Raw genomic sequence first — 26,535 nt, 5'->3', positions numbered from 1 at the left:
GAGTACTGTGTCTGGGCCTGCAGCCCCCAGTAGCGGAAGGATGTGGAGCTGTTGGACTGCGTCCAGAGGAGGGCCACAAGGATGACTGAAGGACTGAAGCACCTCTCTTGTGAAGAAAAGTTGAGGAAGTTGGGCATATTTAGCTTGGAGAAGAGAAGGCCCCAGGGAGACCTCATTGCGGCCTTCCAGTACTTCAAGGGATCTTACAAGTAGGAGGAATACCTTCCTTTTACACAGGTAGATAGTGATAGGACAAGGCTTTAACCTAAGAGAGGGGAGATTTAGATTAGACGTTAGGAAGAATTTTGTTACTCAGAGAATGGTGAGGCACTGGCACAGGTTGCACAGAGAGGCTGTGAATGCCTCATCTCTGGAGACATTCAAGGGCAGGTTGGCCTGGATCATGGGCAGCTTGATCTGGTGGACAGCAGCCTTGCCCACGGCAGGGGGATTGGGACTAGATGATCTTTAAGGGCCCCTCCAAACTAAGCCGTTCCATGACTCTATGATGTAGTGATCTTAGAATTTCCCTGAATTGCTTCCAATCTTATGGAGCTATGATATGCTTTTTTATTATTTTATTCGTAGTGGACTCTTATTCATTCCCTTGCCTGTTTAGTCTCGGGGCCAGGACTGTAAGTGCTACTGTACGGGCAGTACCTTAGTATTACTGCCAGAAGTAGGTACATGAGCAAGTTCATTGCATCTCCTTTGTGTTAGCTCCTTCAATTTTTCTCTGATAAAAAACTGAGCTCGGCCTCCGCTGATGTAATTCAAGCTAACTTTTATTAGTTTTGCTGAGAGCAGAGCTGTAATGACAGCATTTGTGTGTGCATGCACCTAGCACAAATTGCTAGGTTTGGAAGGAAGAAGAGGTGGGCAGTGGGCAGCTGGAATATTTCAGGCTCCGGTTGGCACCGCTGACATCAGATCTTGGCATCCGACGTCAAGAGAGGTTGCAGAGGGCCTGTGGTTAAAGAGCAGCTGGTGACAGAAGACAGGGAGATACTGCAATGGAGTGAGTGAGTGCAGTTTCTCTGTCCTCTTGCATCAGGGGTGTCCGATTGCATGTCTCTTACCTACGGATGCGTGCTCAGACAAGCGCTGAGATGCAGCTGAACTGGGCTGTAGCTCAGCAGAGGACCCCTTGCAGTCACTGCAGTCATGCTGGGTGTGAACACCACCAAAGAGCTGCGTGTGGAGGCTACCAAGGGGGCTCAGTATGAGCTAGGACAGGCTGGGTGTAGCGTAGCCATAGTTGTGCAAAATCAGCCTGCTCTGGCAATGAGGCTACATACGTATGCCAAGAGCCTGTGTTGCCTGTAAGCCTTTGGTTGGCTCTTCTCTGACCAGTCCTCCTGGAAGCGCTGTGCTTGTGTAAAGATATCTGCCCTGCTCCTTATGCAGGGGATATACCCTGGATCCTTCTTCATCCTCACGGTGTACCTCTAACGGTGTACCTGGAGTATTCAGCTCCCGGTTTAGAGAGTAGGCACTAGACAGCTTTTTGGGGGTAAATTTTTGGTTTTATTTTTTGTTGTGGTGTTGTAATTTTTGTTGTGGTGTTGTAATTTTTGTTGTTGGTATTCCACATCAGAACATCACGTAAAGCGGTGGGAGTTGGAGAGTTGATGTTCTGGTTCTGTGCACTGCTTTTTTGAGGCATTTTGGTTGTTGGAGGGGAAAGGAGGAGCGGCATTCCCCAGAGGACTTTGGGCTCAGAGGAAGAAAGCTGCAGCTCCTGGCAGGACACGGGCCGCTCTCCCTCTCGCGGACTCGTCAGATGGTTGCCGCTGCTTTGTAGTTTTTGTAGACCCGTCTGCAATCTCCGTATGCTTCTCCTGGGGCCCACGAGTCCGTTGCCTCTATAGTCACAGGGCCGTGCCAGACCAGCTCGTAAGACATTAACGCTTCCTTTTCTTCCCTCTGGTCCATGGCTGCTCCTGCAGGATCTTCAGGGCTGGTCCCGGGAGGGGCATCGTGCCTGAGATGGCCGCTGCTGCCTGGAACGGGGGCTGAGGCTTCCTCCCGACTGTCTTTGGGAATTGGAAGGCCGACGATCCCGTGGGGAACGGCTTCGATCTTGGTTCTGCCCTCGCTGCAGAACACTGCAACGTCTTCTGCGTTCAGGCAGCTGGGAATGCCTGGAGGACCTCGGCGCCACCTGTCCGGCAGAGCTCTGGGTGCTGCTCCCAGCACCTTGGGCCGGGCTAATTCTGCTGCCACGGCGTCCTTGGGGCTGGCTCGAGGGATTTGATGCCGGACCTTGTAGGGAGGACAGGCTTTGTCCCTGGCTTGGGCATCTGATGTTTGCAGCCCTCGGGGAATTGTTGGATGCCCCCTGCCTGGCAGAGATGTGTATGCTCCTCCCAATGCCTGAGGCTGGAGAGCGTCTGCTGCCAGCTGGTCTTCTGAGCTGGCTGGGGGAATTTGAAGCACGACCCTTGAGTGGAGAGCGGCTTCTTGTCCGGCCTGTGCCCTGCTGCTGCCTAGATTGCCTTCTGCCAGAGTACCCCACTTGCTGCTGGCTGCTCCCTTGATCTTCTTGGTTGGATTTACGTCTCAGGATTTTCCTCTGTCCTGTCTTGGGCTGGCTGGACAGGCTGCTGCGCTTAGGCAGCTGGGAACTCGGAGATGACTCCAATGCTGCCTGGCTGGTAGAGGCAGATCTGCGGTCATCAGGTGCTGGGGAGCTATGAGATGGTCCCGGCGCCTCCTGGCTGGCAGTGCTGGGACCAGCAAGCTGCGACTCGGCTCTGGAGGCTGTAAGGAGAGGCAGGAAGGTCAACAGGATGACCCGGCAGCCCCATGGAGGGAGAGGAACCCAGCCCTCCCGGGGCAGAGAAACTCACTGAGGAGCGGCTGTGCCAGGCCTTGCCTGGCCCCAAGGCAGCAGTCCACGGCTCTTTGCCTCTTACCTGTGCCCACGCCAGCACAGCTGTCACACTCCCAGCTGCTCAGGCTGTTGCTCAAATTAGAGCAGAGCCGGTGGGTGCCTTGCGCAGCACACGAGGTGCACAGGAGCAGCTCCCAGGGCCTGGGGAAAAAAAAAAAGAGGTTGTAGTTGTGTGCACAAAATGAGTCAAGCAGGGAGTGGCGGGAGCAGCTCTTGAGCTCAGTCCTTGCTCCCCAGCCTGGGGGGAGGCTGAGATCCCACGCAGGGCTGCTGTGGTAACTCACCCGTGTTTCTCTGCTTGCTCCCTGCCTTCTGTGTGAAGGCACTCGCCGACATCACAGCGCTGGTGTTTCTTGTGCAGAGTTTCATAGCTCTCCTTGTCCTCCCATGTTGGTCTTCTGCCAGAGAAAGGAGAGAAAGCAATGAGTCCTCAGGACCCCAGGCATAGAGCGGATCTGGGACATCCCTGCTCTTCCAGCGCAAGCCCATTCCCAGCTTCTCCATGAAGCTGCGGCCAAGGCTCGTGGGACAGCAGAGGGTCAGCTGGGCGTGCTGGGGGCAATCCGTGGGCAGGCACAGCACTTGCGCCTCAGTATCTGGAGAGCTGGGCAGACGGCACCAACCTGGCTGGGATTTGGATCCCGAGGAGATGCATTTCTTTCCGGAATTGCATCCTGTCTTTGCAGACGGGACATCGGAAGTGCAGAATGCCAGCACTCATGGCCTGTCCCTGCAGCGGTAACACAAGCAGCCAGAGTGTGAGCGGGGCCTGGTGCAGCTGAGCACCTGCTGTGACTGCAGAGCAAGGGCAGGGAGGGCTCCTACCTGGATGCAGCTCCGGTGAAACCAGGCCTGTGTGCACACCGGGCACACCATGGTGTGGTAGGACTTTTTGTCCCCCACGGGCTCCAGGCAGATGACGCAGTTTGTGTCTTGCTCTGGAGCTGCCTCCACGGCCTGCTGAGGGCGGTGCTCACAGCAGAAGGACCTGGGGGAAGATGGACAGGATGGGTGAGCCGAGAAGTGCTGCGATGTCAGCAGAGGAACACAAAGGAGTTTGCTGCATGCTTCAGCACTGGGAAGCAGCCGTGCAGGTTCCTCCCTTGGTTGGCTGCTGCTGACAGCCCTTACCTGTGCTGCCCAAAGAACTGCGTGACACATTCCCCATCCGTGGCACAGGGCAGATGAAAGCTGCGTTCACAGCCTGTCTCTGCGCAGTGGATGGAGGCCCCCTTGTCTCCACAAACGAAGCAGTGCTGGAAAGAGAAGAGCAGCCCCCATTAGCAGCAGGCTCAGGGCCTCTGAGGCCAACGCCACGCCTCCAGGCAGGGCACAGAATGCAGGCACCGCTGGGTCACGCTCTACAGACGCGCCAGCAGACAAGTTTGATCTTCGTTTAATCAAGAACTGTGTCCTGGTGCTAGGTGGAAAGAGTGCCCTTGCTTGCTTAGGCTCCAGGCTTAGCTGGTGCTGGCACAAACATCCCTGTTCCTTGAGTTCCTCACCTTCTGCTCTGCCTCCTCGATTGCGCATCTGATGGCATCAAGGGGGATCTGCAGAACCGCCCTCTGTCCGGCAGTGTGTTCGTAAAGGCCGTCAGCAAAAAACTGTAGCAGAGAAAAGAGCAGGATGTCATGAGGACAGGATGGAAAAGAGGGAGCATCCCCGGCTGGAGGGCGGAAGGAGCCCTGAGAGAACTCACCAAGCAAAACTTGTGGACGCAAAGCCCGCTCTCGCCAAGCATGGGCCCGCAGGCGTCCGGGTGAACATCTGCTCGGCGACACAGCATGCATTCTGAAGAGGAGAGAGCAAAGAGAAGCAGGAGTGAGTGCCAAGCGTCCCTGAGGCCTGTTGCCAGGGGCCTGCCCTGGGTCTGCCATGCAGGATGAGGGGCAGGGCTGGACGACGCGAGGGGGAAAGGGCCGCTGTAGGCCCAACGGTCCCAGCAGGCACGCACAGGCCAACCCGGCTGAGGGGCAGAGGGGCCATGCCCAGCGGTGTGTGGGGAGCCCCTGCCTGCCCCCGCCTCCCCTCTCGCACACAGTAGGCAGAGCCCGCAGTGCCCCTCTGCCCGGCAGGGAGCTGCACGCAGAGATCCTTTGCTCTCACCTTCAACCTCCGGGTTGGAGGTCTTCTGCTTCCTTTTGGACATGGCACGCGTCGACAGTGAGCGCTCGGAGTCCCTGCCCAGTCAGCGCTGGGCTTTGTCTTCCACACTCTCCTCTGCCGACTCTGCGGGAGAAGCAGGACGAGAGTGAGTTGGCAGCTCAGGCCCCCAGGCGAGGGGATCCCTCCTCACTGAGCAGCCTCAGGCAGCCCCTCGCTCCCTGCCCTCTGCTCTCCTCACCTCACCAGGTCGCACTGACCCACGGTCTGAGCCTGGCCTGGCCTGACCCGGTCCTGGCCCCCTAGGTCACAATGGCTGCTCCGTGACACCCGTGGTGAGGCAGTCGCTACCTCACAGAGGGCTGAGGGCGTGGGCCCTGGGCACCCAAGCAAGATGGCGGCTGTTGCAGGCCGTGCACAGAGGGGCGTGCTGCTGGCCATGAAGCGGGGAGGAAGGTTGGCCTCCTTCCACCTGCTGGCAACACTCCCCTTGCCAGAGGCAGGAACAGAGCTGTCCCTGGCCAGGACTGCAGCCCTGGAGCCTCCCTCGGGCACCACTGCTCCTCCACCCCAAGCCTGTTTCCAGCTTCTCCGTGAAGCTGAGGCCAACGCTCACAGGCCAATAAAGGGCTAGGCCTGCTGTGGGCCGGCACAGCACTCCTCTCTAGAGGGCTGGTGTGAAGGACACCAATCTGATTGCAGGGATTCTGTAGCAGGTTCCTTTTGAGTTTGTTTAGATGACTAGATGTCAGGATCGTTAACCCTATGCCCTAGGCCACAGAAATTGCTAAAGGAACCCGCAGACAAGCCAGTCTTTGAGAATGACCTGTTGAATCGTTTTATGGACTGGAAATAGTAGTGTTTCCCAGAGAAAGGAAGTGTGCAGCACACTTGATCAAGAGGATCGCAGTAGGCCCTGGAAGCAGGGACCGTATGACCCAAGGGAGCAATTCCACTCTGGCTCCCAGTCTCTGCTTGTAAATACCACGGGGTCCGGATGTCAAGACTCTCGGCATCTCTGCTTCAAATGATTTGCCATGATTGCATTTGAAGTTCAGAGCAGTTGTTCATGGCTTATTGTCAAAAAATCAAAAAATAAATTTTTATCATTTTAGATGAACTTGGTGGTCTTTGAAGTTGTCTTGTTTCTAAAAAAGGTGATAAAGCAATCTTGTAATATTTCACTTTCCAAAACTAAGTCTCTTGAATACTTAAAGCATCAAAAAGATCTACCGTTCTCTTTTCCCACACCTAATTAATTCCTCCAGAAGTACTGTGGTAAGCTGCACCCTGCCAACATTTGGCTTCACAGTGTGATTTTGTGAAAGCAATTTCATTCTGAACGACAAACAAGACCAAGGGCCTGATTCTGAATCATGAACTCTGACATGTTTACAGCTGGGATCAGCAGAATAGATATCAAAGATAAACCATGGGCCGTCCCTTGATGGTACGACCACTGATGCCTGCCTGCACAGAGGTATAATTTTGACCAAGTTCAGAAGCATGACAATTGGAAAATGTCTCCTTAGCTTTTTTGCTTGATTGTTTCTATTTTTTTCCTCCCTGAGTGAAAAGTAACCTCAAGAGTCATTGCAGATTAATGTAATTTGACAGCAGAGGGGATGAGTGTGGAATGAGAACATCTGGAAGAAGAAGAGTTATTTTTTTGGACTAAAACAATACATCTATGAAAGAGAGTCTGGGATTCCGGCACAAACTATTTTTCTCTAAAGCTAGCAGAAATATAGGACTGAGCGTGGAAAGCAGAACAGTGGGAAGAAGAATCAGAAAAGCCTCTGTTATTGGAAGGAAGTTTGTTCTATGGCCATTTTGTTTCTTGAGAGATCGAAATTTCCATCTCCAAATATGAGAGAAGACCTTAGTCTTGAGAATGTCTTTGAAGCTACATTTCGTTCTAAAGCTTCTCTCATACATGCTGTTAATGTTCATCAAGCTGAAGTGAGAACCATCTGTAGGGTGTCACAGGGGGTTGGCAGTGTTGCATTTTGTTGAGATTGTGTTCTGCCCTCTCTGAATGTATCTTATCAAATTTATTTTACCACGAGGCAACTGGAATTTCAAATACTATCTGAGAAATAAATTCTGGAGGCTGTAGTATCATTTTGCTAAGTTAATTAACGTGAAATGTTGGTGCTCTGACTGTCTCAGTGCATTTTTTGCTTGTTTTGAACTGAACTACCAGGGTTACTTGTTTCTTCCTGTCCTTGTTTTGATTCTTAGAATGCTTTTCTTAGCTTTGTCCTTGTTTTGTTTTGCTCTTGATTGTGATTTTGTTGGGCTTCATTAAGAGCAATCATTGTACTATGCTCTCTTGTTTTTGAAGGCATTTCTGCTTTTTTTTTTTCTTTCTTTCTTTTTTCTTTTTTTCCTTTCTTAATGAAAGATGCTGTCCAGAAAGAAGCTGTTGATTTGTACAGTTCCTTTGCTGGAAGCAACAGTGAATCTCAGTCTGACCTAAGCGTTTTGTCAGACGTGCTTAAAGAGTCAGAAAGGTCTAGGTTCAATTTCTACTGATTTCATTAGAAACTTAAAACAGCTTCAGCCCGGGCTCCATCTCAGACATTAAACTGCTGGAGTGCTTCATGGAGAACAGCTTTCACACAGGGATGAAGTTTCAAACAAAGGCCTTAAGGAAGATAAAGGTCCTCCTTTGTGTAGGGTAAGGAAAGTAAAGTTACAGACTCATCTTGCAAAAGCAGCTGACAGTGTTAAAGGTGGGAGGGATTAGTGTTCTTGAAGAAATGCTGTTAAAAGTCCTCTAGTTCCTCCCACTGAGAATGACTGGTGTGGCTGAAGCCACAACCCTTATTCCCTGACTGTGCTCCCCCAGATGCTCATTGCTCAGCTCCTGTTCAGCTCAGTATTTTGTTCTGAAACTTCTTGCTATGCCTGCCACCTTTTGGTGCTCCTCTTGCTTCCTCTGGCCACTGTTTGGCTGTTTCTTGTCCCTGCTTTACCATTGCCATTTCCACTTAACTGAACAGCATTGGAAGATTTCTACTCCTTGGAGAGACAGCTTTGTCAGGTGTGGGGCAGACCCTGCAGTCCATTCCTCTTTGCTTTAACAACCCAAATCCAGGTTTGAGAGCAGGCCTTTTGAACGGGGTTAATCTCAGGCGCCTTAATCTGTCTCTTACAGAGACTCTTATGTTTGAGCTAATTTTGCTTGATTCTCTCTGTAATCAAAGGAGAAGTAAATATTTTTAGGGCACGATTCATCTAATTTTGATAGTGATTCTCAAAGTAGGTCAGGCAAGCTTCACCAGCCGTGTTTGTCAGGAGATGAGATTCCCAAAGTGACTGTCTGAGATGTGAGCAATTTTGTTGTGTACGTCTAAGCTTAGATGAGAAACGAATCAGGAGAGTATTAGAGTGCATTGTGTGTGAATAAGCTGTTCTTCCAACAGTGGAAGAGGGCTGTTGAATAGAATGAAGATTTTTGCCTCGATAGATCTTCTGTTGGATCCAATGTGGACATCCACATGTTCCAGAGGAAATTTAACTTTTATGCCTAAAATGACATTTGTAGCTGGCATTTAGAAAAACAGTCGCAGTAATTTAAACTGAAAGGTCAGAGCACAAGCTGTGATTTGCAGTGTGAGTATAATCCTGGGTGTCACACAAGCCGTCCACTTCTTTTTTCTTTCTGTTGTTTTTCTTCCCTAGTTTTAGGCTTTCATTTTACTGCAACAGCTGTATCGCTGCTTGGCGTTACTTCTGTCTCTGCGCAACGGAGCTGGATAGTCAATAGTCTTATATAAAAATACAGTTATTATATTATTTTGGTCCTTAATGCATTTTTTAAAATAAGTGGCCCATAATAAATAAACTCGATGGCATGGAGTGCACCCTCAGCAAATTTGCAGATGACACCAAAGTGAGCGGTGCAGTTGATACACTGGAAGGAAGGGAAGACATCCAGAGGGACCTGGACACGCTGGAGAAGTGGGCCCATGAAAACCTGATGAGTGAGGTTCAACAAGGGCAACCGCGAGGTGCTGCGCTTGGGTCGGGGCAATGCCAGGTGTTTATACAGACTGGGGGAAGATCTCCTGGAGAGCAGCCCTGCAGAGAAGGACTTGGCCCCCTCTACTCGGCCTCTACCCAGCTGCCCAGAGCTACATCCAGCCTGGCCTTGAAGGCCTCCAGGGATGGGGCATCCACAGCCTCCTTGGGCAACCTGTTCAACTGCGGTACCACAGTCTGTGTGAAAAACTTCCTCCTAAAATCTAACTTAAACGTCCCCTGTCTCAGTTTAAAATCATTCCCCCTTGTCCTATCTCGATCCACCCTCGTCAACAGCCGTTCCCCCTCCTGTTTAAAATGCTCCCTCAAAGTACCGGAAGGCCACACTGAGGTCCCCCTGAAGCCTTCTCTTCTCCAAGCTAAACAAGCCCACTTCCCTCAGCCTTTCCTCATAGCAGAGGTGCTCCAGCCCTCTGATCATCTTGGTGGCCCTCCTCTGGACACACTCCAAGAGCTCCACCAACTCCAGGCCTGGACGCAGTGCTGCAGATGGGGCCTCACAAGAGCCGAGTAGAGGGGGACAATCACCTCCCTCTCCCTGCTGGCCACCCCTTTTTTAGTGCAGCCCTGCACACAGTTGGCCTTCAGGGCTGCAAACACGCACTGTTGGCTCACGTCCAGCTTCTCGTCCACCAGCACCGCCACGTCCTTCTCTGCAGGGCTGCTCCCCAGGAGCTCTTCCCACAGTTTGTATAAATACCTGGCATTGCCCCGACCCAAGCGCAGCACCCTGCACTTGGCTTACAGAACCTCATTAGGTTTTCATGGGCCCACTTCTCCAGCCTGTCCAGGTCCCTCTGGATGGCTTCCCTTCCTTCCTTCCAGTGCATCGACTGCACCGCTCAGCTTGGTGTCGTCCGCAAACTTGCTGAGGGTGCACTCCATGCCATCATCTATGTCACTGATGAAGATGTTGAAGAGCACCAGGCCCAAGACTGACTCCTGAGGGACACCGCTTGTGACCGGCCTCCACCCTGACACAGAACCATTGATCACAACCCCTTGGCTGCATCCGGCCAGGCGCTTCCTAATCCGTCGTGATCCCCCAGAGGTGTGTTTTGGGACCAGTGCTCTTCAGCATCTTTATCAACATAGGCAGGGGATTGTGTGCACCCTCAGCAAGTTACCTGATGGCACCAAGCTGAGTGGTGCAGCTGACACAGTAGAAGGGAAGGACGGCATCTGGCGGGACCTGACCAGACTCAAAAAGTAGATACACAAAAACCTTATGAGGTTTAACAAGACCAAGTGTTGCACTTGGGTCGAGGCAATCCGAGATATGCGTACAGGCTGAGAGAAGAACTCACTGAGAGCAGCCTTGGACATGAGGCAGCAGTGCACTCTTGCATCCTGAAAGGCGAACGGGATGCTGGGCTGCATCAGAAGAGGGGTGGTCAGCAGGGGAGGGAGATGATTGTCCCTGCCTACTCTGCCCTCATGAGATCCTATCTGGAGTACTGTGTCTGGGCCTGCAGCCCCCAGTAGCGGAAGGATGTGGAGCTGTTGGACTGCGTCCAGAGGAGGGCCACAAGGATGACTGAAGGACTGAAGCACCTCTCTTGTGAAGAAAAGTTGAGGAAGTTGGGCATATTTAGCTTGGAGAAGAGAAGGCCCCAGGGAGGCCTCATTGCGGCCTTCCAGTACTTCAAGGGATCTTACAAGTAGGAGGAATACCTTCCTTTTACACAGGTAGATAGTGATAGGACAAGGCTTTAACCTAAGAGAGGGGAGATTTAGATTAGACGTTAGGAAGAATTTTGTTACTCAGAGAATGGTGAGGCACTGGCACAGGTTGCACAGAGAGGCTGTGAATGCCTCATCTCTGGAGACATTCAAGGGCAGGTTGGCCTGGATCATGGGCAGCTTGATCTGGTGGACAGCAGCCTTGCCCACGGCAGGGGGATTGGGACTAGATGATCTTTAAGGGCCCCTCCAAACTAAGCCGTTCCATGACTCTATGATGTAGTGATCTTAGAATTTCCCTGAATTGCTTCCAATCTTATGGAGCTATGATATGCTTTTTTATTATTTAATTCATAGTGAACTCTTATTCATTCCCTTGCCTGTTTAGTCTCGGGGCCAGGACTGTAAGTGCTACTGTATGGGCAGTACCTTAGTATTACTGCCAGAAGTAGGTACATGAGCAAGTTCATTGCATCTCCTTTGTGTTAGCTCCTTCAATTTTTCTCTGATAAAAAACTGAGCTCGGCCTCCGCTGATGTAATTCAAGCTAACTTTCATTAGTTTTGCTGAGAGCAGAGCTGTAATGACAGCATTTGTGTGTGCATGCACCTAGCACAAATTGCTAGGTTTGGAAGGAAGAAGAGGTGGGCAGTGGGCAGCTGGAATATTTCAGGCTCCGGTTGGCACCGCTGACATCAGATCTTGGCATCCGACGTCAAGAGAGGTTGCAGAGGGCCTGTGGTTAAAGAGCAGCTGGTGACAGAAGGCAGGGAGATACTGCAATGAAGTGAGTGAGTGCAGTTTCTCTGTCCTCTTGCATCAGGGGTGTCCGATTGCATGTCTTTTACCTACGGATGCGTGCTCAGACAAGCGCTGAGATGCAGCTGAACTGGGCTGTAGCTCAGCAGAGGACCCCTTGCAGTCACTGCAGTCATGCTGGGTGTGAACACCACCAAAGAGCTGCGTGTGGAGGCTACCAAGGGGGCTCAGTATGAGCTAGGACAGGCTGGGTGTAGCGTAGCCATAGTTGTGCAAAATCAGCCTGCTCTGGCAATGAGGCTACATACATATGCCAAGAGCCTGTGTTGCCTGTAAGCCTTTGGTTGGATCTTCTCTGACCAGTCCTCCTGGAAGCGGTGTGCTTGTGTAAAGATATCTGCCCTGCTCCTTATGCAGGGGATATACCCTGGATCCTTCTTCATCCTCACGGTGTACCTCTAACGGTGTACCTGGAGTATTCAGCTCCCGGTTTAGAGAGTAGGCACTAGACAGCTTTTTGGGGGTAAATTTTTGGTTTTATTTTTTGTTGTGGTGTTGTAATTTTTGTTGTGGTGTTGTAATTTTTGTTGTTGGTATTCCACATCAGAACATCACGTAAAGCGGTGGGAGTTGGAGAGTTGATGTTCTGGTTCTGTGCACTGCTTTTTTGAGGCATTTTGGTTGTCGGAGGGGAAAGGAGGAGCGGCATTCCCCAGAGGACTTTGGGCTCAGAGGAAGAAAGCTGCAGCTCCTGGCAGGACACGGGCCGCTCTCCTAACGCTTCTTTTTCTTCCCTCTGGTCCATGGCTGCTCCTGCAGTGTCTTCAGGGCTGGTCCCGGGAGGGGTATCGTGCCTGAGATGGCCGCTGCTGCCTGGAACGGGGGCTGAGGCTTCCTCCCGACTGTCTTTGGGAATTGGAAGGCCGACGATCCCATGGGGAACGGCTTCGATCTTGGTTCTGCCCTCGCTGCAGAACACTGGAACGTCTTCTGCGTTCAGGCAGCTGGGAATGCCTGGAGGACCTCGGCGCCACCTGTCCGGCAGAGCTCTGGGTGCTGCTCCCAGCACCTTGGGCCGGGCTAATTCTGCTGCCACGGCGTCCTTGGGGCTGGCTTGAGGGATTTGATGCCGGACCTTGTAGGGAGGACAGGCTTTGTCCCTGGCTTGGGCATCTGATGTTTGCAGCCCTCGGGGAATTGTTGGATGCCCCCTGCCTGGTAGAGATGTGTATGCTCCTCCCAATGCCTGAGGCTGGAGAGCGTCTGCTGCCAGCTGGTCTTCTGAGCTGGCTGGGGGAATTTGAAGCACGACCCTTGAGTGGAGAGCGGCTTCTTGTCCGGCCTGTGCCCAGCTGCCTGGACTGCCTTCTGGAGGTGTACCCCACTTCCTGCTGGCTGCTGGCACGGCATCCTTGGGGCTGGCTCAAGGGATTTGATGCCGGACCTTGTAGGGAGGACTGGCTTTGTCCCTGGCTTTGGCATCTGATGTTGGCAGCTCCCGGGGAATTGTTGGATGCCCCCTGCCTGGCAAAGATGTACATGCACTTCCCAACGCCTGAGGCTGGAGAGCGTCTGCTGCCAGCTGGTCTTCTGAGCTGCCTGGGGGAATTTGAGGCACGACCCTTGAGTGGAGAGCGGCTTCTTGTCCGGCCTGTGCCCTGCTGCTGCCTAGATTGCCTTCTGCCAGAGTACCCCACTTGCTGCTGGCTGCTCCCTTGATCTTCTTGGTTGGATTTACGTCTCAGGATTTTCCTCTGTCCTGTCTTGGGCTGGCTGGACAGGCTGCTGCGCTTAGGCAGCTGGGAACTCGGAGATGACTCCAATGCTGCCTGGCTGGTAGAGGCAGATCTGCGGTCATCAGGTGCTGGGGAGCTATGAGATGGTCCCGGCGCCTCCTGGCTGGCAGTGCTGGGACCAGCAAGCTGCGACTCGGCTCTGGAGGCTGTAAGGAGAGGCAGGAAGGTCAACAGGATGACCCGGCAGCCCCATGGAGGGAGAGGAACCCAGCCCTCCCGGGGCAGAGAAACTCACTGAGGAGCGGCTGTGCCAGGCCTTGCCTGGCCCCAAGGCAGCAGTCCACGGCTCTTTGCCTCTTACCTGTGCCCACGCCAGCACAGCTGTCACACTCCCAGCTGCTCAGGCTGTTGCTCAAATTAGAGCAGAGCCGGTGGGTGCCTTGCGCAGCACACGAGGTGCACAGGAGCAGCTCCCAGGGCCTGGGGAAAAAAAAAAAGAGGTTGTAGTTGTGTGCACAAAATGAGTCAAGCAGGGAGTGGCGGGAGCAGCTCTTGAGCTCAGTCCTTGCTCCCCAGCCTGGGGGGAGGCTGAGATCCCACGCAGGGCTGCTGTGGTAACTCACCCGTGTTTCTCTGCTTGCTCCCTGCCTTCTGTGTGAAGGCACTCGCCGACATCACAGCGCTGGTGTTTCTTGTGCAGAGTTTCATAGCTCTCCTTGTCCTCCCATGTTGGTCTTCTGCCAGAGAAAGGAGAGAAAGCAATGAGTCCTCAGGACCCCAGGCATAGAGCGGATCTGGGACATCCCTGCTCTTCCAGCGCAAGCCCATTCCCAGCTTCTCCATGAAGATGCGGCCAAGGCTCGTGGGACAGCAGAGGGTCAGCTGGGCGTGCTGGGGGCAATCCGTGGGCAGGCACAGCACTTGCGCCTCAGTATCTGGAGAGCTGGGCAGAAGGCACCAACCTGGCTGGGATTTGGATCCCGAGGAGATGCATTTCTTTCCGGAATTGCATCCTGTCTTTGCAGACGGGACATCGGAAGTGCAGAATGCCAGCACTCATGGCCTGTCCCTGCAGCGGTAACACAAGCAGCCAGAGTGTGAGCGGGGCCTGGTGCAGCTGAGCACCTGCTGTGACTGCAGAGCAAGGGCAGGGAGGGCTCCTACCTGGATGCAGCTCCGGTGAAACCAGGCCTGTGTGCACACCGGGCACACCATGGTGTGGTAGGACTTTTTGTCCCCCACGGGCTCCAGGCAGATGACGCAGTTTGTGTCTTGCTCTGGAGCTGCCTCCACGGCCTGCTGAGGGCGGTGCTCACAGCAGAAGGACCTGGGGGAAGATGGACAGGATGGGTGAGCCGAGAAGTGCTGCGATGTCAGCAGAGGAACACAAAGGAGTTTGCTGCATGCTTCAGCACTGGGAAGCAGCCGTGCAGGTTCCTCCCTTGGTTGGCTGCTGCTGACAGCCCTTACCTGTGCTGCCCAAAGAACTGCGTGACACATTCCCCATCCGTGGCACAGGGCAGATGAAAGCTGCGTTCACAGCCTGTCTCTGCGCAGTGGATGGAGGCCCCCTTGTCTCCACAAACGAAGCAGTGCTGGAAAGAGAAGAGCAGCCCCCATTAGCAGCAGGCTCAGGGCCTCTGAGGCCAACGCCACGCCTCCAGGCAGGGCACAGAATGCAGGCACCGCTGGGTCACGCTCTACAGACGCGCCAGCAGACAAGTTTGATCTTCGTTTAATCAAGAACTGTGTCCTGGTGCTAGGTGGAAAGAGTGCCCTTGCTTGCTTAGGCTCCAGGCTTAGCTGGTGCTGGCACAAACATCCCCGTTCCTTGAGATCCTCACCTTCTGCTCTGCCTCCTCGATTGCGCATCTGATGGCATCAAGGGGGATCTGCAGAACCGCCCTCTGTCCGGCAGTGTGTTCGTAAAGGCCGTCGGCAAAAAACTGTAGCAGAGAAAAGAGCAGGATGTCATGAGGACAGGATGGAAAAGAGGGAGCATCCCCGGCTGGAGGGCGGAAGGAGCCCTGAGAGAACTCACCAAGCAAAACTTGTGGACGCAAAGCCCGCTCTCGCCAAGCATGGGCCCGCAGGCGTCCGGGTGAACATCTGCTCGGCGACACAGCATGCATACTGAAGAGGAGAGAGCAAAGAGAAGCAGGAGTGAGTGCCAAGCGTCCCTGAGGCCTGTTGCCAGGGGCCTGCCCTGGGTCTGCCATGCAGGATGAGGGGCAGGGCTGGACGACGCGAGGGGGAAAGGGCCGCTGTAGGCCCAACGGTCCCAGCAGGCACGCACAGGCCAACCCGGCTGAGGGGCAGAGGGGCCATGCCCAGCGGTGTGTGGGGAGCCCCTGCCTGCCCCCGCCTCCCCTCTCGCACACAGTAGGCAGAGCCCGCAGTGCCCCTCTGCCCGGCAGGGAGCTGCACGCAGAGATCCTTTGCTCTCACCTTCAACCTCCGGGTTGGAGGTCTTCTGCTTCCTTTTGGACATGGCACGCGTCGACAGTGAGCGCTCGGAGTCCCTGCCCAGTCAGCGCTGGGCTTTGTCTTCCACACTCTCCTCTGCCGACTCTGCGGGAGAAGCAGGACGAGAGTGAGTTGGCAGCTCAGGCCCCCAGGCGAGGGGATCCCTCCTCACTGAGCAGCCTCAGGCAGCCCCTCGCTCCCTGCCCTCTCCTCTCCTCACCTCACCAGGTCGCACTGACCCACGGTCTGAGCCTGGCCTGGCCTGACCCGGTCCTGGCCCCCTAGGTCACAATGGCTGCTCCGTGACACCCGTGGTGAGGCAGTCGCTACCTCACAGAGGGCTGAGGGCGTGGGCCCTGGGCATCCAAGCAAGATGGCGGCTGTTGCAGGCCGTGCACAGAGGGGCGTGCTGCTGGCCATGAAGCGGGGAGGAAGGTTGGCCTCCTTCCACCTGCTGGCAACACTCCCCTTGCCAGAGGCAGGAACAGAGCTGTCCCTGGCCAGGACTGCAGCCCTGGAGCCTCCCTCGGGCACCACTGCTCCTCCACCCCAAGCCTGTTTCCAGCTTCTCCGTGAAGCTGAGGCCAACGCTCACAGGCCAATAAAGGGCTAATCCTGCTGTGGGCCGGCACAGCACTCCTCTCTAGAGGGCTGATGTGAAGGACACCAATCTGATTGCAGGGATTCTGTAGCAGGTTCCTTTTGAGTTTGTTTAGATGACTAGATGTCAGGATCGTTAACCCTATGCCCTAGGCCACAGAAATTGCTAAAGGAACCCGCAGACAAGCCAGTCTTTGAGAATGACCTGTTGAATCGTTTTATGGACTGGAAATAGTAGTGTTTCCCAGAGAAAGGAAGTGTGCAGCACACTTGATCAAGAGGATCGCAGTAGGCCCTGGAAGCAGGGACCGTATGACCCAAGGGAGCAATTCCACTCTGGCTCCCAGTCTCTGCTTGTAAATACCACGGGGTCCGGATGTCAAGACTCTCGGCATCTCTGCTTCAAATGATTTGCCATGATTGCATTTGAAGTTCAGAGCAGTTGTTCATGGCTTATTGTCAAAAAATCAAAAAATAAATTTTTATCATTTTAGATGAACTTGGTGGTCTTTGAAGTTGTCTTGTTTCTAAAAAAGGTGATAAAGCAATCTTGTAATATTTCACTTTCCAAAACTAAGTCTCTTGAATACTTAAAGCATCAAAAAGATCTACCGTTCTCTTTTCCCACACCTAATTAATTCCTCCAGAAGTACTGTGGTAAGCTGCACCCTGCCAACATTTGGCTTCACAGTGTGATTTTGTGAAAGCAATTTCATTCTGAACGACAAACAAGACCAAGGGCCTGATTCTGAATCATGAACTCTGACATGTTTACAGCTGGGATCAGCAGAATAGATATCAAAGATAAACCATGGGCCGTCCCTTGATGGTACGACCACTGATGCCTGCCTGCACAGAGGTATAATTTTGACCAAGTTCAGAAGCATGACAATTGGAAAATGTCTCCTTAGCTTTTTTGCTTGATTGTTTCTATTTTTTTCCTCCCTGAGTGAAAAGTAACCTCAAGAGTCATTGCAGATTAATGTAATTTGACAGCAGAGGGGATGAGTGTGGAATGAGAACATCTGGAAGAAGAAGAGTTATTTTTTGGACTAAAACAATACATCTATGAAAGAGAGTCTGGGATTCCGGCACAAACTATTTTTCTCTAAAGCTAGCAGAAATATAGGACTGAGCGTGGAAAGCAGAACAGTGGGAAGAAGAATCAGAAAAGCCTCTGTTATTGGAAGGAAGTTTGTTCTATGGCCATTTTGTTTCTTGAGAGATCGAAATTTCCATCTCCAAATATGAGAGAAGACCTTAGTCTTGAGAATGTCTTTGAAGCTACATTTCGTTCTAAAGCTTCTCTCATACATGCTGTTAATGTTCATCAAGCTGAAGTGAGAACCATCTGTAGGGTGTCACAGGGGGTTGGCAGTGTTACATTTTGTTGAGATTGTGTTCTGCCCTCTCTGAATGTATCTTATCAAATTTATTTTACCACGAGGCAACTGGAATTTCAAATACTATCTGAGAAATAAATTCTGGAGGCTGTAGTATCATTTTGCTAAGTTAATTAACGTGAAATGTTGGTGCTCTGACTGTCTCAGTGCATTTTTTGCTTGTTTTGAACTGAACTACCAGGGTTACTTGTTTCTTCCTGTCCTTGTTTTGATTCTTAGAATGCTTTTCTTAGCTTTGTCCTTGTTTTGTTTTGCTCTTGATTGTGATTTTGTTGGGCTTCATTAAGAGCAATCATTGTACTATGCTCTCTTGTTTTTGAAGGCATTTCTGCTTTTTTTTTTTTCTTTCTTTCTTTTTTCTTTTTTTCCTTTCTTAATGAAAGATGCTGTCCAGAAAGAAGCTGTTGATTTGTACAGTTCCTTTGCTGGAAGCAACAGTGAATCTCAGTCTGACCTAAGCGTTTTGTCAGACGTGCTTAAAGAGTCAGAAAGGTCTAGGTTCAATTTCTACTGATTTCATTAGAAACTTAAAACAGCTTCAGCCCGGGCTCCATCTCAGACATTAAACTGCTGGAGTGCTTCATGGAGAACAGCTTTCACACAGGGATGAAGTTTCAAACAAAGGCCTTAAGGAAGATAAAGGTCCTCCTTTGTGTAGGGTAAGGAAAGTAAAGTTACAGACTCATCTTGCAAAAGCAGCTGACAGTGTTAAAGGTGGGAGGGATTAGTGTTCTTGAAGAAATGCTGTTAAAAGTCCTCTAGTTCCTCCCACTGAGAATGACTGGTGTGGCTGAAGCCACAACCCTTATTCCCTGACTGTGCTCCCCCAGATGCTCATTGCTCAGCTCCTGTTCAGCTCAGTATTTTGTTCTGAAACTTCTTGCTATGCCTGCCACCTTTTGGTGCTCCTCTTGCTTCCTCTGGCCACTGTTTGGCTGTTTCTTGGCCCTGCTTTACCATTGCCATTTCCACTTAGCTGAACAGCATTGGAAGATTTCTACTCCTTGGAGAGACAGCTTTGTCAGGTGTGGGGCAGACCCTGCAGTCCATTCCTCTTTGCTTTAAAAACCCAAATCCAGGTTTGACAGCAGGCCTTTTGAACGGGGTTAATCTCAGGCGCCTTAATCTGTCTCTTACAGAGACTCTTATGTTTGAGCTAATTTTGCTTGATTCTCTCTGTAATCAAAGGAGAAGTAAATATTTTTAGGGCACGATTCATCTAATTTTGATAGTGATTCTCAAAGTAGGTCAGGCAAGCTTCACCAGCCGTGTTTGTCAGGAGATGAGATTCCCAAAGTGACTGTCTGAGATGTGAGCAATTTTGTTGTGTACGTCTAAGCTTAGATGAGAAACGAATCAGGAGAGTATTAGAGTGCATTGTGTGTGAATAAGCTGTTCTTCCAACAGTGGAAGAGGGCTGTTGAATAGAATGAAGATTTTTGCCTCGATAGATCTTCTGTTGGATCCAATGTGGACATCCACATGTTCCAGAGGAAATTTAACTTTTATGCCTAAAATGACATTTGTAGCTGGCATTTAGAAAAACAGTCGCAGTAATTTAAACTGAAAGGTCAGAGCACAAGCTGTGATTTGCAGTGTGAGTATAATCCTGGGTGTCACACAAGCCGTCCACTTCTTTTTTCTTTCTGTTGTTTTTCTTCCCTAGTTTTAGGCTTTCATTTTACTGCAACAGCTGTATCGCTGCTTGGCGTTACTTCTGTCTCTGCGCAACGGAGCTGGATAGTCAATAGTCTTATATAAAAATACAGTTATTATATTATCTTGGTCCTTAATGCCTTTTTTAAAATAAGTGGCCCATAATAAATAAACTCGATGGCATGGAGTGCACCCTCAGCAAATTTGCAGATGACACCAAAGTGAGCGGTGCAGTTGATACGCTGGAAGGAAGGGAAGACATCCAGAGGGACCTGGACAGGCTGGAGAAGTGGGCCCATGAAAACCTGATGAGTGAGGTTCAACAAGGGCAACCGCGAGGTGCTGCGCTTGGGTCGGGGCAATGCCAGGTGTTTATACAGACTGGGGGAAGATCTCCTGGAGAGCAGCCCTGCAGAGAAGGACTTGGCCCCCTCTACTCGGCCTCTACCCAGCTGCCCAGAGCCACATCCAGCCTGGCCTTGAAGGCCTCCAGGGATGGGGCATCCACAGCCTCCTTGGGCAACCTGTTCAACTGCGGTACCACAGTCTGTGTGAAAAACTTCCTCCTAAAATCTAACTTAAACGTCCCCTGTCTCAGTTTAAAATCATTCCCCCTTGTCCTATCTCGATCCACCCTCGTCAACAGCCGTTCCCCCTCCTGTTTAAAATGCTCCCTCAAAGTACCGGAAGGCCACACTGAGGTCCCCCTGAAGCCTTCTCTTCTCCAAGCTAAACAAGCCCACTTCCCTCAGCCTTTCCTCATAGCAGAGGTGCTCCAGCCCTCTGATCATCTTGGTGGCCCTCCTCTGGACACACTCCAAGAGCTCCACCAACTCCAGGCCTGGACGCAGTGCTGCAGATGGGGCCTCACAAGAGCCGAGTAGAGGGGGACAATCACCTCCCTCTCCCTGCTGGCCGCCCCTTTTTTAGTGCAGCCCTGCACACAGTTGGCCTTCAGGGCTGCAAACACGCACTGTTGGCTCACGTCCAGCTTCTCGTCCACCAGCACCGCCACGTCCTTCTCTGCAGGGCTGCTCCCCAGGAGCTCTTCCCACAGTTTGTATAAATACCTGGCATTGCCCCGACCCAAGCGCAGCACCCTGCACTTGGCTTACAGAACCTCATTAGGTTTTCATGGGCCCACTTCTCCAGCCTGTCCAGGTCCCTCTGGATGGCTTCCCTTCCTTCCTTCCAGTGCATCGACTGCACCGCTCAGCTTGGTGTCGTCCGCAAACTTGCTGAGGGTGCACTCCATGCCATCATCTATGTCACTGATGAAGATGTTGAAGAGCACCAGGCCCAAGACTGACTCCTGAGGGACACCGCTTGTGACCGGCCTCCACCCTGACACAGAACCATTGATCACAACCCCTTGGCTGCATCCGGCCAGGCGCTTCCTAATCCGTCGTGATCCCCCAGAGGTGTGTTTTGGGACCAGTGCTCTTCAGCATCTTTATCAACATAGGCAGGGGATTGTGTGCACCCTCAGCAAGTTACCTGATGGCACCAAGCTGAGTGGTGCAGCTGACACAGTAGAAGGGAAGGACGGCATCTGGCGGGACCTGACCAGACTCAAAAAGTAGATACACAAAAACCTTATGAGGTTTAACAAGACCAAGTGTTGCACTTGGGTCGAGGCAATCCGAGATATGCGTACAGACTGAGAGAAGAACTCACTGAGAGCAGCCTTGGACATGAGGCAGCAGTGCACTCTTGCATCCTGAAAGGCGAACGGGATGCTGGGCTGCATCAGAAGAGGGGTGGTCAGCAGGGGAGGGAGATGATTGTCCCTGCCTACTCTGCCCTCATGAGATCCTATCTGGAGTACTGTGTCTGGGCCTGCAGCCCCCAGTAGCGGAAGGATGTGGAGCTGTTGGACTGCGTCCAGAGGAGGGCCACAAGGATGACTGAAGGACTGAAGCACCTCTCTTGTGAAGAAAAGTTGAGGAAGTTGGGCATATTTAGCTTGGAGAAGAGAAGGCCCCAGGGAGACCTCATTGCGGCCTTCCAGTACTTCAAGGGATCTTACAAGTAGGAGGAATACCTTCCTTTTACACAGGTAGATAGTGATAGGACAAGGCTTTAACCTAAGAGAGGGGAGATTTAGATTAGACGTTAGGAAGAATTTTGTTACTCAGAGAATGGTGAGGCACTGGCACAGGTTGCACAGAGAGGCTGTGAATGCCTCATCTCTGGAGACATTCAAGGGCAGGTTGGCCTGGATCATGGGCAGCTTGATCTGGTGGACAGCAGCCTTGCCCACGGCAGGGGGATTGGGACTAGATGATCTTTAAGGGCCCCTCCAAACTAAGCCGTTCCATGACTCTGTGATGTAGTGATCTTAGAATTTCCCTGAATTGCTTCCAATCTTATGGAGCTATGATATGCTTTTTTATTATTTTATTCGTAGTGGACTCTTATTCATTCCCTTGCCTGTTTAGTCTCGGGGCCAGGACTGTAAGTGCTACTGTATGGGCAGTACCTTAGCATTACTGCCAGAAGTAGGTACATGAGCAAGTTCATTGCATCTCCTTTGTGTTAGCTCCTTCAATTTTTCTCTGATAAAAAACTGAGCTCGGCCTCCGCTGATGTAATTCAAGCTAACTTTCATTAGTTTTGCTGAGAGCAGAGCTGTAATGACAGCATTTGTGTGTGCATGCACCTAGCACAAATTGCTAGGTTTGGAAGGAAGAAGAGGTGGGCAGTGGGCAGCTGGAATATTTCAGGCTCCGGTTGGCACCGCTGACATCAGATCTTGGCATCCGACGTCAAGAGAGGTTGCAGAGGGCCTGTGGTTAAAGAGCAGCTGGTGACAGAAGGCAGGGAGATACTGCAATGAAGTGAGTGAGTGCAGTTTCTCTGTCCTCTTGCATCAGGGGTGTCCGATTGCATGTCTTTTACCTACGGATGCGTGCTCAGACAAGCGCTGAGATGCAGCTGAACTGGGCTGTAGCTCAGCAGAGGACCCCTTGCAGTCACTGCAGTCATGCTGGGTGTGAACACCACCAAAGAGCTGCGTGTGGAGGCTACCAAGGGGGCTCAGTATGAGCTAGGACAGGCTGGGTGTCGCGTAGCCATAGTTGTGCAAAATCAGCCTGCTCTGGCAATGAGGCTACATACATATGCCAAGAGCCTGTGTTGCCTGTAAGCCTTTGGTTGGATCTTCTCTGACCAGTCCTCCTGGAAGCGCTGTGCTTGTGTAAAGATATCTGCCCTGCTCCTTATGCAGGGGATATACCCTGGATCCTTCTTCATCCTCACGGTGTACCTCTAACGGTGTACCTGGAGTATTCAGCTCTCGGTTTAGAGAGTAGGCACTAGACAGCTTTTTGGGGGGTAAATTTTTGGTTTTATTTTTTGTTATGGTGTTGTAATTTTTGTTGTGGTGTTGTAATTTTTGTTGTTGGTATTCCACATCAGAACATCATGTAAAGCGGTGGGAGTTGGAGAGTTGATGTTCTGGTTCTGTGCACTGCTTTTTTGAGGCATTTTGGTTGTTGGAGGGGAAAGGAGGAGCGGCATTCCCCAGAGGACTTTGGGCTCAGAGGAAGAAAGCTGCAGCTCCTGGCAGGACACGGGCCGCTCTCCCTCTCGCGGACTCGTCAGATGGTTGCCGCTGCTTTGTAGTTTTTGTAGACCCGTCTGCAATCTCCGTATGCTTCTCCTGGGGCCCATGAGTCCGTTGCCTCTATAGTCACAGGGCCGTGCCAGACCAGCTCGTAAGCCATTAATGCTTCCTTTTCTTCCCTCTGGTCCATGGCTGCTCCTGCAGTGTCTTCAGGGCTGGTCCCGGGAGGGGCATCGTGCCTGAGATGGCCGCTGCTGCCTGGAACGGGGGCTGAGGCTTCCTCCCGACTGTCTTTGGGAATTGGAAGGCCGACGATCCCGTGGGGAACGGCTTCGATCTTGGTTCTGCCCTCGCTGCAGAACACTGCAACGTCTTCTGCGTTCAGGCAGCTGGGAATGCCTGGAGGACCTCGGCGCCACCTGTCCGGCAGAGCTCTGGGTGCTGCTCCCAGCACCTTGGGCCGGGCTAATTCTGCTGCCACGGCGTCCTTGGGGCTGGCTCGAGGGATTTGATGCCGGACCTTGTAGGGAGGACAGGCTTTGTCCCTGGCTTGGGCATCTGATGTTTGCAGCCCTCGGGGAATTGTTGGATGCCCCCTGCCTGGCAGAGATGTGTATGCTCCTCCCAATGCCTGAGGCTGGAGAGCGTCTGCTGCCAGCTGGTCTTCTGAGCTGGCTGGGGGAATTTGAAGCACGACCCTTGAGTGGAGAGCGGCTTCTTGTCCGGCCTGTGCCCAGCTGCCTGGACTGCCTTCTGGAGGTGTACCCCACTTCCTGCTGGCTGCTGCCACGGCGTCCTTGGGGCTGGCTCAAGGGATTTGATGCCGGACCTTGTAGGGAGGACTGGCTTTGTCCCTGGCTTTGGCATCTGATGTTGGCAGCTCCCGGGGAATTGTTGGATGCCCCCTGCCTGGCAAAGATGTACATGCACTTCCCAACGCCTGAGGCTGGAGAGCGTCTGCTGCCAGCTGGTCTTCTGAGCTGCCTGGGGGAATTTGAGGCACGACCCTTGAGTGGAGAGCGGCTTCTTGTCCGGCCTGTGCCCTGCTGCTGCCTAGATTGCCTTCTGCCAGAGTACCCCGCTTGCTGCTGGCTGCTCCCTTGATCTTCTTGGTTGGATTTACATCTCAGGATTTTCCTCTGTCCTGTCTTGGGCTGGCTGGACAGGCTGCTGCGCTTAGGCAGCTGGGAACTCGGAGATGACTCCAATGCTGCCTGGCTGGTAGAGGCAGATCTGCGGTCATCAGGTGCTGGGGAGCTATGAGATGGTCCCGGCGCCTCCTGGCTGGCAGTGCTGGGACCAGCAAGCTGCGACTCGGCTCTGGAGGCTGTAAGGAGAGGCAGGAAGGTCAACAGGATGACCCGTCAGCCCCGTGGAGGGAGAGGAACCCAGCCCTCCCGGGGCAGAGAAACTCACTGAGGAGCGGCTGTGCCAGGCCTTGCCTGGCCCCAAGGCAGCAGTCCACGGCTCTTTGCCTCTTACCTGTGCCCACGCCAGCACAGCTGTCACACTCCCAGCTGCTCAGGCTGTTGCTCAAATTAGAGCAGAGCCGGTGGGTGCCTTGCGCAGCACACGAGGTGCACAGGAGCAGCTCCCAGGGCCTGGGGAAAAAAAAAAAGAGGTTGTAGTTGTGTACACAAAATGAGTCAAGCAGGGAGTGGCGGGAGCAGCTCTTGAGCTCAGTCCTTGCTCCCCAGCCTGGGGGGAGGCTGAGATCCCACGCAGGGCTGCTGTGGTAACTCACCCGTGTTTCTCTGCTTGCTCCCTGCCTTCTGTGTGAAGGCACTCGCCGACATCACAGCGCTGGTGTTTCTTGTGCAGAGTTTCATAGCTCTTCTTGTCCTCCCATGTAGGTCTTCTGCCAGAGAAAGGAGAGAAAGCAATGAGTCCTCAGGACCCCAGGCATAGAGCGGATCTGGGACATCCCTGCTCTTCCAGCGCAAGCCCATTCCCAGCTTCTCCATGAAGCTGCGGCCAAGGCTCGTGGGACAGCAGAGGGTCAGCTGGGCGTGCTGGGGGCAATCCGTGGGCAGGCACAGCACTTGCGCCTCAGTATCTGGAGAGCTGGGCAGACGGCACCAACCTGGCTGGGATTTGGATCCCGAGGAGATGCATTTCTTTCCGGAATTGCATCCTGTCTTTGCAGACGGGACATCGGAAGTGCAGAATGCCAGCACTCATGGCCTGTCCCTGCAGCGGTAACACAAGCAGCCAGAGTGTGAGCGGGGCCTGGTGCAGCTGAGCACCTGCTGTGACTGCAGAGCAAGGGCAGGGAGGGCTCCTACCTGGATGCAGCTCCGGTGAAACCAGGCCTGTGTGCACACCGGGCACACCATGGTGTGGTAGGACTTTTTGTCCCCCACGGGCTCCAGGCAGATGACGCAGTTTGTGTCTTGCTCTGGAGCTGCCTCCACGGCCTGCTGAGGGCGGTGCTCACAGCAGAAGGACCTGGGGGAAGATGGACAGGATGGGTGAGCCGAGAAGTGCTGCGATGTCAGCAGAGGAACACAAAGGAGTTTGCTGCATGCTTCAGCACTGGGAAGCAGCCGTGCAGGTTCCTCCCTTGGTTGGCTGCTGCTGACAGCCCTTACCTGTGCTGCCCAAAGAACTGCGTGACACATTCCCCATCCGTGGCACAGGGCAGATGAAAGCTGCGTTCACAGCCTGTCTCTGCACAGTGGATGGAGGCCCCCTTGTCTCCACAAACGAAGCAGTGCTGGAAAGAGAAGAGCAGCCCCCATTAGCAGCAGGCTCAGGGCCTCTGAGGCCAACGCCACGCCTCCAGGCAGGGCACAGAATGCAGGCACCGCTGGGTCACGCTCTACAGACGCGCCAGCAGACAAGTTTGATCTTCGTTTAATCAAGAATTGTGTCCTGGTGCTAGGTGGAAAGAGTGCCATTGCTTGCTTAGGCTCCAGGCTTAGCTGGTGCTGGCACAAACATCCCCGTTCCTTGAGATCCTCACCTTCTGCTCTGCCTCCTCGATTGCGCATCTGATGGCATCAAGGGGGATCTGCAGAACCGCCCTCTGTCCGGCAGTGTGTTCGTAAAGGCCGTCAGCAAAAAACTGTAGCAGAGGAAAGAGCAGGATGTCATGAGGACAGGATGGAAAAGAGGGAGCATCCCTGGCTGGAGGGCGGAAGGAGCCCTGAGAGAACTCACCAAGCAAAACTTGTGGACGCAAAGCCCGCTCTCGCCAAGCATGGGCCCGCAGGCGTCCGGGTGAACATCTGCTCGGCGACACAGCATGCATACTGAAGAGGAGAGAGCAAAGAGAAGCAGGAGTGAGTGCCAAGCGTCCCTGAGGCCTGTTGCCAGGGGCCTGCCCTGGGTCTGCCATGCAGGATGAGGGGCAGGGCTGGACGACGCGAGGGGGAAAGGGCCGCTGTAGGCCCAACGGTCCCAGCAGGCACGCACAGGCCAACCCGGCTGAGGGGCAGAGGGGCCATGCCCAGCGGTGTGTGGGGAGCCCCTGCCTGCCCCCGCCTCCCCTCTCGCACACAGTAGGCAGAGCCCGCAGTGCCCCTCTGCCCGGCAGGGAGCTGCACGCAGAGATCCTTTGCTCTCACCTTCAACCTCCGGGTTGGAGGTCTTCTGCTTCCTTTTGGACAT

At 53.0% G+C, this 26,535-nt stretch overlaps 2 protein-coding genes across 2 annotated transcripts; both read right to left on the bottom strand.

Annotated features, from left to right (window-relative positions):
• Window positions 1-1,779: 1,779 nt before the first annotated feature.
• Window positions 1,780-5,048, bottom strand: LOC125702284 (G2/M phase-specific E3 ubiquitin-protein ligase-like). Its single transcript, XM_048965400.1, is given in 10 exon segments — window positions 1,780-2,416; window positions 2,514-2,763; window positions 2,919-3,037; window positions 3,181-3,294; window positions 3,520-3,688; window positions 3,691-3,884; window positions 4,028-4,152; window positions 4,402-4,503; window positions 4,599-4,690; window positions 5,006-5,048. Coding segments are annotated over 10 exon segments (1,845 nt in total).
• A 17,909-nt stretch (window positions 5,049-22,957) lies between these two features.
• Window positions 22,958-26,535, bottom strand: LOC125702232 (G2/M phase-specific E3 ubiquitin-protein ligase-like). Its single transcript, XM_048965273.1, is given in 10 exon segments — window positions 22,958-23,598; window positions 23,753-24,250; window positions 24,406-24,524; window positions 24,668-24,781; window positions 25,007-25,175; window positions 25,178-25,371; window positions 25,515-25,639; window positions 25,889-25,990; window positions 26,086-26,177; window positions 26,493-26,535. Coding segments are annotated over 10 exon segments (2,097 nt in total).

This window comes from Lagopus muta, chromosome 1, assembly GCF_023343835.1.
Source record: "Lagopus muta isolate bLagMut1 chromosome 1, bLagMut1 primary, whole genome shotgun sequence".
NCBI lineage: Eukaryota > Metazoa > Chordata > Aves > Galliformes > Phasianidae > Lagopus > Lagopus muta.
Note: the sequence above shows the minus strand (reverse complement) of the source record. Positions and strands in the feature narration are given on the sequence as shown.